The 12,009-nt window shown below is 43.4% G+C and overlaps 1 protein-coding gene across 1 annotated transcript; it reads right to left on the bottom strand.

Moving 5' to 3' along the window:
* Positions 1 to 6,953: 6,953 nt before the first annotated feature.
* On the bottom strand, positions 6,954 to 11,174 carry zmp:0000000881 (uncharacterized). The gene is made up of 6 exons (XM_056286885.1): positions 11,150 to 11,174; positions 10,461 to 10,505; positions 10,110 to 10,255; positions 9,175 to 9,313; positions 8,710 to 8,817; positions 6,954 to 8,215 (listed from the first exon to the last, which is right to left on the bottom strand). The coding sequence occupies exons 3-6, from the start codon at positions 10,253 to 10,255 to the stop codon at positions 7,418 to 7,420; spliced, it is 1,191 nt and encodes a 396-aa protein (XP_056142860.1). The 5' UTR covers positions 10,461 to 10,505; positions 11,150 to 11,174; the 3' UTR covers positions 6,954 to 7,417.
* Between the last annotated feature and the right edge of the window lie 835 nt (positions 11,175 to 12,009).

Raw genomic sequence — 12,009 nt, 5'->3', positions numbered from 1 at the left:
TGTTTTCTTTGAGGCTTTATTTAGGGGATTTGTTGTTGATTAAAAGTAATCTAAAGGGGGGATTGTGATGGCAACAATTCATATTTGATGTTTGCTCACTTTTAATCTTTCACCATGTATGACCTCACATTGCTTAGATAGATGCTTAAAGTCCATGTGTAACAGAACAAAGTTAGTCTTATAAAGTGTCTTCTCCAGGTGCACAAATAAAGGCCTGTTTTTAGCTGTTGGTTGATGGCAGAGGAATTATATGGGAGACTCACTGAGTGTCGCAAGTGTGTACACACTAATTTCAGAAGTGGCCTTGGTGGCTGAGAGCTGGAAGATAAGGAGGGGAAGAACAGACAGCTGCCCTGTAAGAGAGACTGTACTGTATTAATTGGGGCGCATTCAAGCACCTGGGCTTGGATGCATCTGTTCATTGAACATATATCAAAATCGTGTGACAATACTGGAAGAGATTTTTGTCTTGTTCCTCCTTAATGTCAGGGTGGAATTAAATAATTGCCACGACCGGTTTTTTTTTTGGAAACCGTCAATGGTGTTGATAAAAGTGCTTAACAAATGAGGAGTGGAATATCAATATAAAGTGCATCCGGAAAATATTCACACCCCTTCACTTTCCCCACATTTTGTTAAGTTACAGCCTTATTCCAAAATGGATTAAATTCCTTTTTTTTCCCAGTCAATCTACACACAATACCCCATAATGACAAAGTGAAAAAGGTTTTATTGAAATTTTTGCAAATTTATGAAAAATAAAAAACTGAAATATTGCATGTACATAAGTATTTACACCCTTTGCTATGACACTCAAAATTGAGCTCAGGTTCATCCTGTTTCCACGGATCATCCATAAGATGTTTCTACATGTTGATTGGAGTCCACTGGTAGTAAATTCAATTGATTGGACATGATTTGGAGAGGCACACACCTGTCTATATAAGGTCCCACTGTTGACAGTGCATGTCAGAGCAGAAACCAAGCCATGAAGTCAAAGGAATTGTCTGTGGACCTCCGAGACAGGATTGTATTGAGGTACAGATCTGGGGAAGGGTATAAAAAAATTTCTACAGCTTTGAAGGTCCCGAAGAGCACAGTGGTCTCCATCATTCGTAAATGGAAGAAGTTTGGATCCACCAGGACTCTTCCTAGAGCTGGCCGCCCAGCTAAACTGAGCAATCGGGGGAGAAGGGCCTTGGTCAGGGAGGTGACCAAGAGCCCGATGGTCACTCTGACAGAGCTCCAGCGTTCCTCTGTGGAGATGGGAGAACCTTCCAGAAGGACAACCATCTCTGCAGCACTCCACCAATCAGGCCTTTATGGTAGAGTGGCCAGATGGAAGCCTCTGCTCAGTAAAAGGCACATGACAGCCCACTTGGAGTTTGCCAGAAAGCAGCTAAAGGACTCTCAGACCATGAGAAACAAGATTCTCTGGTCTGATGAAACCAAGATTGAACTCTTTGGCCTGAATGCCAAACGTCACGTTTGGAAGAAATCAGGCACCTCTCATCACCTTGCTAATACCATCCCCACAGTGAAGCATGGTGGTGGCAGCATCATGCTGTGGGGATGTTTTTCAGCGGCAGGAACTTGGAGGCTAGTCAGGATCGAGGGAAAGATGAATGGAGCAAAGTACAGAGAGATCCTTGATGAAAACTTGCTCGAAAGCACTCAGGACCTCAGACTGGGGCGAAGGTTTACCTTTCAAGACGACAATGACCGTAACCACACAGCCAAGACAACAAAGGAGTGGCTTTGGGACAAGTCTGTGAATGTCCTTGAGTGGCTCAGCCAGAGCCCAGACTTGAACCCCATTGAACATCTCTGCAAAGACCTGAAAATAGCTGTGCAGCGACGCTCCCCATCTAACCTTACAGAGCTCGAGAGGATCTGCAGACAAGATTTGGAGAAATACCCCAAATATAGGTGTGCCAAGCTTGTAGCTTCATACCCAAGAAGACTTGAGGCTGTAATCGCTGCCAAGGGTGCCTCAACCAAGTGCTGAGTAAAGAGTGTGAATACTTATGTACCTGCAATATTTCAGTTTTTTATTTTTAATAAATTTGCAAAAAATTCTACAAAACCCCTTTTCACTTTGTCATTATGGGGTATTGTATGTAGATTGATGTGAAAAAAAAGGAATTTAATCCATTTTGAAATAAGGCTGTGACATAACAAAATGTGGGGAAAGTGAAGGGGTGTGAATACTTTCCGGATGCACTGTAGATGTAGGAAAAAGAATTATTCTGCTATGTATTAATAAAAGTTTTTTTTTCCTACATCTATATACACTGCTCAAAAAAATAAAGGGAACACATAAGCAATGCAATGTAGCTCCAAGTCAATCACACTTTTGAGATATCAACCTGTCCAGTTAGGAAGCAACACTGATTTGTGAATCAATTTCACCTGTTGGTAAATTGTCTAATTTCCACCGGGTGGAAATTAGACAATTTGCAAGACAACCCCTATAAAAGGAATGGATTTGCAGGTGGTGGCCACAGACCATTTGCCTGTCCTCATCTTTTCTGGCCGATCTTTGGTTAGTTTTTAATTTTGCTAGTGCCCTCACCACTAGAGGTGGCATGAGGCGGTATCTGCAACCTACAGAAGTTGCTCAGGTAGTGCAGCTCATCCAGGATGACACATCAATCCGTGCTGTGGCAAGAAGATTTGATGTGTCTCCCAGCACAGTGTCCAGAGCATGGAGGAGGTACCAGGAGACAGGCCAGTACACCAGGAGACGTGGAGGGGGCCGCAGGAGGACAACAACCCCGCAGCAGGACCGCTATCTGGTCCTTTGTGCAAGGAGGAACAGGAGGAGCACTGCCGGAGCCCTACAAAACGACCTTCAACAGGCCACTAATGTGCAGGTTTCTGCTCAAACAGTGAGAAACAGAATGCATGAGGATGGTATGAGGGCCCGACGTCCACAATTGGGGCCTGTGCTCACAGCCCAACACCATGCAGCCCGATTGACCTTTGCCAGAGAACATCTTGGTTGGCAGATTCACCATTGGCGCCCTGTGCTCTTCACAGATGAGAGCAGGTTCACACTGAACACATGTGACAGACGTGAGAGAGTCTGGAGACGCTGTGGAGAACGTTCTGCTGCCTGCAACATCCTCCAGCATGACCGGTTTGGCGGTGGGTCAGTGATGGTCTGGGGAGGCATATCCTTGGAGGGCCGCACAGACCTCTACGTGCTAGCCAGAGGTACCATGACTGCCATTAGGTACCGGGATGAGATCCTCAGACCCATTGTCGGACCATATGCTGGTGCAGTGGGCCCTGGGTTCCTGCTCATGCATGACAATGCTCGTCCTCATGTGGCCAGAGTGTGTCAGCAGTTCCTGTATGTCGAGGGCATTGATGCTATGGACTGGCCTGCACGTTCCCCAGACCTGAATCCAATCGAGCACCTCTGGGACATCATGTCTCGTACCATCCGCCAACGCGATGTCGCACCACAGACTGTCCAGGAGTTGACCAGACCCTGATCCAGGTCTGGGAGGAGATCCCTCAGGAGACCATCCGTCGTCTCATCAGGAGCATGCCCAGACGTTGTAGGGAGTGCATACAGGCACGTGGAGGCCACACACACTACTGAGCCTCATTTTGAATCGTCTTGAAGAATTTCCACAGAAGTTGGATCAGCCTATGTTCTCATTTTCCACTTTGATTTTGAGTATGATTCTGAATCCAGACCTTAATGGGCTAATGATTTAGATTTCCATTGATCATTCTTAGGTTATTTTGCTCTAAACACATTCCTCTGTCTAATAAATAAAGATTTTCAGCTGAAATATTTCATCATCGAGGTCTATATTGTGTTTTTAGGTGTTCCCTTTATTTTTTTGAGCAGTGTATCTATATCTACGTCTATCTATCTATCTATCTATCTATCTATCTATCTATCTATCTATCTATCTATCTATCTATCTATCTATCTATCTATCTATCTATCTATCTATCTATCTATCTATCTATCTATCTATCTATCTATCTATCTATCTCCATATCTATATCTATATACAGTGCATCCGGAAAGTATTCACACCCCTTCACTTTCCCCACATTTTGTTATGTTAAAGCCTTATTCCAAAATTGATTAAATTCCTTGTTTTTCTCATCAATCTACACACAATACCACATAATGACAAAGCGAAAAAGGTTTTGTAGACATTTTTGCAAATTTATTAAAAATAAAAAACTGAAATATTGCATGTACATAAGTATTCACACCCTTTGCTATGACACTCAAAATTGAGCTCAGGTTCATCCTGTTTCCACTGATCATCCTTAAGATGTTTCTACATGTTGATTGGAGTCCACCCGTAGTAAATTCAATTGATTGGACATGATTTGGAAAGGCACACACCTGTCTATATAAGGTCCCACTGTTGACAGTTTATGTCAGAGCAGAAACCAAGCCATGAAAGTCAAAGGAATTGTCTGTGGACCTTCAAGACAGGATTTTATCGATGCACAGATCTGGGGAAGGGTACAAAAAAAATTCTACAGCTTTGAAGGTCCTGAAGAGCACAGTGGTCTCCATCATTTGTAAATGGAAGAAGTTTGGATCCACTAGGACTCTTCCTAGAGCTGGCCGCCCAGCCAAACTAAGCAATCAGGGGACAAGGGCCTTGGTCAGGGAGGTGACCAAGAGCCCGATGGTCACTCTGACAGAGCTCCAGCGTTCCTCTGTGGAGATGGGAGAACCTTCCAGAAGGACAACCATCTCTGCAGTACTCCACCAATCAGGCCTTTATGGTAGAGTGGCCAGATGGAAGCCTTTGCTCAGTAAAAGGCACATGACAGCCCACTTGGAGTTTGCCAGAAAGCACCTAAATGACTCTCAGACCGTGAGAAACAAGATTCTCTGGTCTGATGAAACCAAGATTGAACTCTTTGGCCTGAATGCCAAATGTCACGTCTGGAGGAAACCAGGCACCTCTCATCACCTTGCTAATACCATCCCTACAGTGAAGCATGGTGGTGGCAGCATCATGCTGTGGGGATGTTTTTCAGTGGCAGGAACTTGGAGACTAGTCAGGATCGAGGGAAAGATGAATGGAGCAAAGTACAGAGAGATCCTTGATGAAAACCTGCTCCAGAGCGCTCAGGACCTCAGACTGGGGCGAAGGTTTATCTTTCAACACGACAATGACCGTAAGCACACAGCCAAGACAACAAAGGAGTGGCTTCTGGACAAGTCTGTGAATGTCCTTGAGTGGCCCAGCCAGAGCCCAGACTTGAACCCCATTGAACATCTCTGCAAAGACCTGAAAATAGCTGTGCAGCGACGCTCCCCATCTAACCTTACAGAGCTCGAGAGGATCTGCAGACAAGATTTGGAGAAATACCCCAAATATAGGTGTGCCAAGCTTGTAGCTTCATACCCAAGAAGACTTGAGGCTGTAATCGCTGCCAAGGGTGCCTCAACCAAGTGCTGAGTAAAGGGTGTGAATACTTATGTACCTGCAATATTTCAGTTTTTTATTTTTAATAAATTTGCAAAAATTTCTAGAAAATCTTTTTCGCTTTGTCATTATGGGGTATTGTGTGTAGATTGATGAGAAAAAAAAGGAATTTAATCCATTTTGGAATAAGGCTGTAACATAACAAAATGTGGGGAAAGTGAAGGGGTGTGACTACTCTCCGGATGCACTGTATATATATATATATATATATATATATATATATGCGTGTGTGACTTAGGAGGGTGGTCATGACCATTACCTGACTTAACTTCCGCTGAAACTTCAAAGTAATAATTCAGATTGTCTTGAATTGTCTTGAATTCCACTGTTGTAAGTGTGAGGAGATCAGATGTTCAGTAATGGTACTCAATGGTGCTAACTGACAATCCTTTGTATATTAAGTGAGGATGTATAAGTTATTCAAAAGGTATTTTTCTTTTCTGTTTCAAGCACAAGTCCTGATCATGTAAACCGGGTCACTCCAACCAGAATCAATGGCACACTTCCCACCGTACTTTACAGGATGGCGGTGGAGTTGTGTAAAGTTCAACAGAAGTACTGGATCGTGAAATGCTTCCCCCCCGGTTTCAAAAGAGACAGGGTAGTTGTGTGAATTAAAGAAAAGACACTGATATTTTACATTTGGCCTGTTCCTCATGAATCAAACTGGTGCTTTTGCTCGTGGCATGCTGATGTATTTTAAAATGCTGGACTGATAAAAAAAAAAAGCTTTTGTCAGGGCGTAGCATAGCAGTCTATTCTGTTGCCTACCAACACGGGGATCGTCAGTTCAAATCCCTGTGTTACCTCCGGCTTGGTCGGGCATCCGTACAGACACAATTGGCCGTGTCTGCGGGTGGGAAGCCGGATGTGGGTATGTGTCTTGGTTGTTGCCCTAGTGCCTCCTCTGGTTGGTTGGGGCACCTGTTCGAGGGGGAGGGGGAACTGGGGGGAATAGCGTGATCCTCCCACACGCTACATCACCCTGGTGAAACTCCTCACTGTGAGGTGAAAAGAAGTGGCTGGTGATTCCATATGTATCAGAGGAAGCATGTGGTAGTCTGCAGCCCTCCCCGGATCGGCAGAGGGGGGTGGAGCAGCAACCGGGACGGCTCGGAAGAGTGGGGTAATTTGCCGGATACGATTGGGAAGAAAAAGGGGGGAGTATTTGTCAAAGTATGATTGTTGCTGAGAGAATAATCACTTTGCATGAGCTCCATCAATATCGCAGGTACAAAAATATTAGTGTTTGTACAGAAAACTGTGGGCCCTATTGTCATGACCTAATATTTCGTGCTCCGAATATATGGCATATTATCATGACGAAACCGGTCATGTTGCTTAATCAGATAACCTGCTGTAGCTTAACCTGTTAATAAAGTAGACAGCCCTTTGCCTGACTATTTTGAATCCTAAGCATGAATACCTACCAAAAAGAAAGCATATATTTCAAGAATTACTGAAGATGTTTATTTTATTCTTTGATATACACAAAATATACTATGAATAAGTGTTCACAGTTCTGTTAAAGTTCTTATAGATATTCAAATGATGGAAAGTATTTACAAATAGTTTTTTTCACGTTATGCTGGAACCTGGTCAGATTCAAAAAGTCTGAATAATGTAAAATGTCACAGTATGATGAAAGTCTTTGTAAGATTTCCTGTCGTCGTTCCACATTTCTAACACCTGTGTTGCATGCCTCAGGACCATTGTAATGATAGGGGGAAAAGGTGTGGGTGCATATCAGTTAATTGTCAAGCTCGGTAGAAATGTATTCTACATGCTCTCTCATGGTGCCAAGTTAAAGAAGATTTCAAAGGTTAAAGTTCAACCTACCATTGAAAGCACCATCTAACCAGCATCCTGTATAACAGCATAACGTCATGAGGGCTAGCCTCTGGGCACGTTTTTACAGCCAACCTCTGTTCTTATTTGTTTATAAACTTTATATCATCATATTTGATGATCTGTCCACCCTGCATCACCACCTCTTTCTGCTCCCACGTTTCCACTTCCCCGTTCTTCGCCTCATAGCGCCGCACCCTCACCATGCCTGTCGCTGGCAGGCTGTGGGGGAGGTCTTTAGAGGCCTCTTGGTAGAGCATCATCTTCATAAAGTCTTGATCGAGGCCTCCTGCTCCTGCAGGAACTAGAGCCTGGTGCTTGTTCTTGTCTTTAGTCAGTCGTGGGGAAGGAGAGCGGTGCATTATGGGCCGAGTGTGGGCTGGACCTACTGGTTTTGGAGGAGCTGCTCGCTCAAATTTCAGCGGTGATGGAGACCTGTTCATGGGTGATGTAGTGCGGTTTCGAATACCCGTGTGCGGCAGCGGTGGCTGAAGTCGCCCCCGTTGAAGAGGCCCGGCAGTGATCCCCCCACCAGCGGCCCTTCTTATGTCACCTATGACCCCACCCATGGATGCTCTCAGAGAAGGGTTGGTCTCCACCATCCTGCAGACGGCATGGCAGTATGGCTGATCCCGTAGAGTCTCCTTGATTTTCTCAGGACCGACGCTGGGGGTGTAAAGTCTGACCCGCGCACACAGCTCTGTGATTATTTTCCCCATCGCCCACACGTCTGAGCGCTGATCACGCTGGCTGCACCTTTGCAGCACCTCGGGGGCAGAGTATGCTTCATTTCCCATATCTATGGCAGAATTTAAACCATTCCGGAAAAACTTGGCCAAGCCCAGGTCAATGATAACAGCTCTGTTAGTGCTGTGCTCCACCTGAAAGGACAGTGGAAGAAACCTTGTGTCAGTTTGTCTCTCATACCTGAGGCATTCAGCTGTAACCCCAACAGACTGGTAATTTACAAGCTTCAGTTTCTCCATCATCTACTTTACAAGCGACCAGAGCTATGGATTGAGGCAGTCAGAGTGTTATTGCCTGCACTCTGAGCATTTTACTAAAAATTATGTAGGAAGACCAAAGTAAATTGAATGACTGTAAATCATATCATATCATATCATATAAAGACAGGTAGTAGAAGGGCACAATTTCCATAATAGTGATTCATAACAGCTGGACAATACCACAAATAAGTTTTAGTTTTGCTTGTAGAAAATTAAAGAAGTAAGGTAGGCCTGGAAGAGGAAACGTATTAGGCCTGTCAAGGCCAGATTATCTGTATATGAAAGAGAATAATGCACATTGAGCAGATGTAACTTTGAACTGAACTGAAAATAAATCAAACTGACATGTTTCTGAGGCTGGTACTCACCATGATGTTCTCGGGCTTTAAGTCTTGATGGACAATGTCTTTGCTGTGGAGGTGAAGCAGCCCTTCACACATGCCTGTGATGATAGTGCCCTTGTTAGCTGGAGTCATCTGTTGATGAAACGGAAGAGCGTTTTCAGTCGTGTTGATATCAACAACAGAAATATGATCTGAATGTGCAAACTGTTTACTTCTGACGTCATGGTATTGTGTTGCACAAGCTTATTTAGCATTTGTTTTTCCTTAACCCTAAGACTGTCATTAAGACCTTTTTAAACTGTTCCTTCACCTTCTTCTGCGTCTCCTTTGCACAATTAAAGTGAAATTGAAATCCTTAAAGTATTGCAATTTTCAACTCTAATTTTTGTCTTTTTCACAGAGAGAGGATGGTTTGCCTACACTTCAGTCACTAATAATCCTGGTAGCGTTTCATTCAGTGATGGACAACGACCTGCGATATTAGCCTACCTGTATTTTCGACTTGGTTGGTTTGAAGATGGTGGTTTCTAAATCTTCTCCGAAGATGAACTCTAGTGGAATTATCCATTTTGAGTCCTTCAGAGTTATGTCACCCAGGAGTTTCACTATGTTAGGATGACTCGCCTTACTGCGGGTCCGTATCAACAAGTCAGCAAGTGAGAAAGATGAGGTAAACCATTTAACGTTTACATATCACATTTGAAAAGTGTTATTCTTAAATAAATTCTGAAAAGAGCCACATGGTACACCCCCCCCTTTTTTTCTCCCCAATTCGTCCAATTACCCCACTCTTCTGAGTCGTCCCGGTGGCTGCTCCATCCCGTCTGTCGATCCGGGGAGGGTTGCAGACTACCACCTCCAATACATGTGGAGTCACCAGCCACTTTTTTTCACCTGACAGTGAGGAGTTTCACCAGGGGGACGTAGCGCGTGGGAGGAACACACTATTCCCCCCCCGCCCCGAACAGGCACCCCAATCGACCAGAGGAGGTGCTAGTGCAGCAACCAGGACACATACCCAGAATCCGGCTTCCCACCTGCAGACATGGCCAATTGTGTCTGTAGGGACGCCTGACCAAGCCGGAGGCAACATGGGGATTCGAACTGGTGATCCCCATGTTGGTAGGCAACGGAATAGACCGCTACGCTACCCGGACACCCCATGGTACGGTTTTTAAAAGATATCATGGGGCCATTTTTGACATAGTGGCAGATTTAAGGCCTTGGCTGGTAGGCTTAAAACCAGATTGTCTGTAATAACTTTGAAAGAACTTGTTCTTACTTGAATATGGCCAAACAAAGAACATTTTTTTCTTCTGTTAGAGTTTGATAACCGCAAAGTTAGTGTTGACTAAGCAGTCATATTTGAGGCTGCAAGCATTTATATAACAGTTAACCATTTTCTTTGGTCATACTATACTGACTTGTAGACTTGACACTCCCTTTCCAGGTCTTTTCTGCTGATCAGTTGCTGTGGTACCTTCTTTATCGCAGCCCAGGTGTCATTGTACTTCTGTTTGTATACCTTCCCAAAACAACCTGCCGCAAGAGTGCTGGTAGAATATGCCATCTGGATGAAAAGAAGGAATAAAGTTGGAGTAAATGCTTCAATATAACCTAGTCTATGATGAAAAGGCACTGAGATTTTTCAGTCTGCCTACTATATTTAAATTAAAACACCCTGTCAACATTCCTCAAGGACTGAAAAGCAATATTCAAATGAGGGGTGACCTTGGCTGACGAGGATGTGTATCATGGATTGAGTAAGAACTTACCAGGATGTGGAATTTCACATGGAGTTATGTTGGGAAACCAGTTAACTAAAGCAAAGTGAGAAGTACATTATATGAATTTCAGTAGGCTATTTATCACAATGATGCATTATAGACTACTCGTTCAATTACCCCTCTGCCCATGTTTTCATGTACAATAGCCAACTATACACCTGCATAAATATAGCCTTATAACCCGCTGTAAAAGGTTTTACCCAACATAAAGCCCTATATGGTGATGAAAATTCAGAAAAGACCCATTTTCTTACAACAGAAGAGAGCAAACCGCTGACCTGCAACTTCATGACAAACGTTAACATGTCACAGATATTGGATATATGTCATGATACGACAGAGCCATTACTTGGTACATTCTGGTCACAGGTACAGGTCCCTCACCTGAGGATGGGCCTGCTTTAAAAGGAGTTTTGTTCCCTTTGCCACTGAAGTTCTAAACTCACTGAACATCTAAACACTTGTGTTGATGTACTGTTGTCTCCCTGTCCTCTGTGCGTGTCATGTGGTATGTATAGTATGTGTACATGTAATTACTGCATGTGAGGCTCTGCACAAAGGACGAAAACAAATCTCAGGTTGGACAAGTATCTATCTATCTATCTATCTATCTATCTATCTATCTATCTATCTATCTATCTATCTATTACTTTACAGAGATGGTCTCAGACACTTACCTCTAGTCCTGTGACGGATGGCTCCAGGTTCAGGTCTGTACATGACAGCACATAGCTGTCTTTCCTCATACTTTATCCACGCCTCCTTCTGCCCCGTGCATACCTCCAGGCTAGACACGCCTCACTCCTGGTGTCATCTGATGGCAAAGACTGAGCACAGCTTTAGTTTCTGTTTGGTTGTCGTTCAACAGGAAGAAAAAAAATGTAGGGCATGTCATCAGAAAAGACGAAATTGAAGAATACAGGAAAAAGGGTCTTTCCTACACAGAATGTAGGGCTGAGCAGGGTACTTTGTTTTGGCAATACAAAGGTATGTAAAGGAGGAGACAGAAGAAGAAGAATTCATCACTAGGTGATAAAGATTTTACAGTGGAGGAAATAAATGATAACTGAAGAGTAAACAGCAAAAAAAGAAAAGTAGTCAATAAGTAATAAGTAATTGATAAATTAATCAAAAGTAATCTGTTCTTCCATACTAACAGGAAGCATGCACCAGAAACTCAAATGATTGGCTAAGCAGACCTACATGGTGAAGATTAAAAGAAAAAAAGAAAATAACTAACATTGTCAGGGCTGAGAGTCCCACCCGTGGTGAAAATCTACCCCCATGTATTACAATACTGCAAACAACCACCCTGGAAACATACATTAGGTGTGCTATGGTAGGGGGATACTACATAAAACACTCTGGTTTGAATCTGACTAAAGTTGTTTATCCAAGGTTACCAGCTTACATATCAAGTAGCCTTTAGAAATGACCTAACATATAATTTAATTTTCTTAAAGTCAAGTATTTGACAGGATTATGGACAATGAGATCCTTCTTTGTATATATATATATATATATATATATATATATA

This window comes from Lampris incognitus, chromosome 9 (genome assembly GCF_029633865.1).
Source record: "Lampris incognitus isolate fLamInc1 chromosome 9, fLamInc1.hap2, whole genome shotgun sequence".
NCBI classification, from domain to species: Eukaryota; Metazoa; Chordata; class Actinopteri; order Lampriformes; family Lampridae; genus Lampris; species Lampris incognitus.
This window is presented reverse-complemented; position numbering and strand designations above follow the sequence as displayed.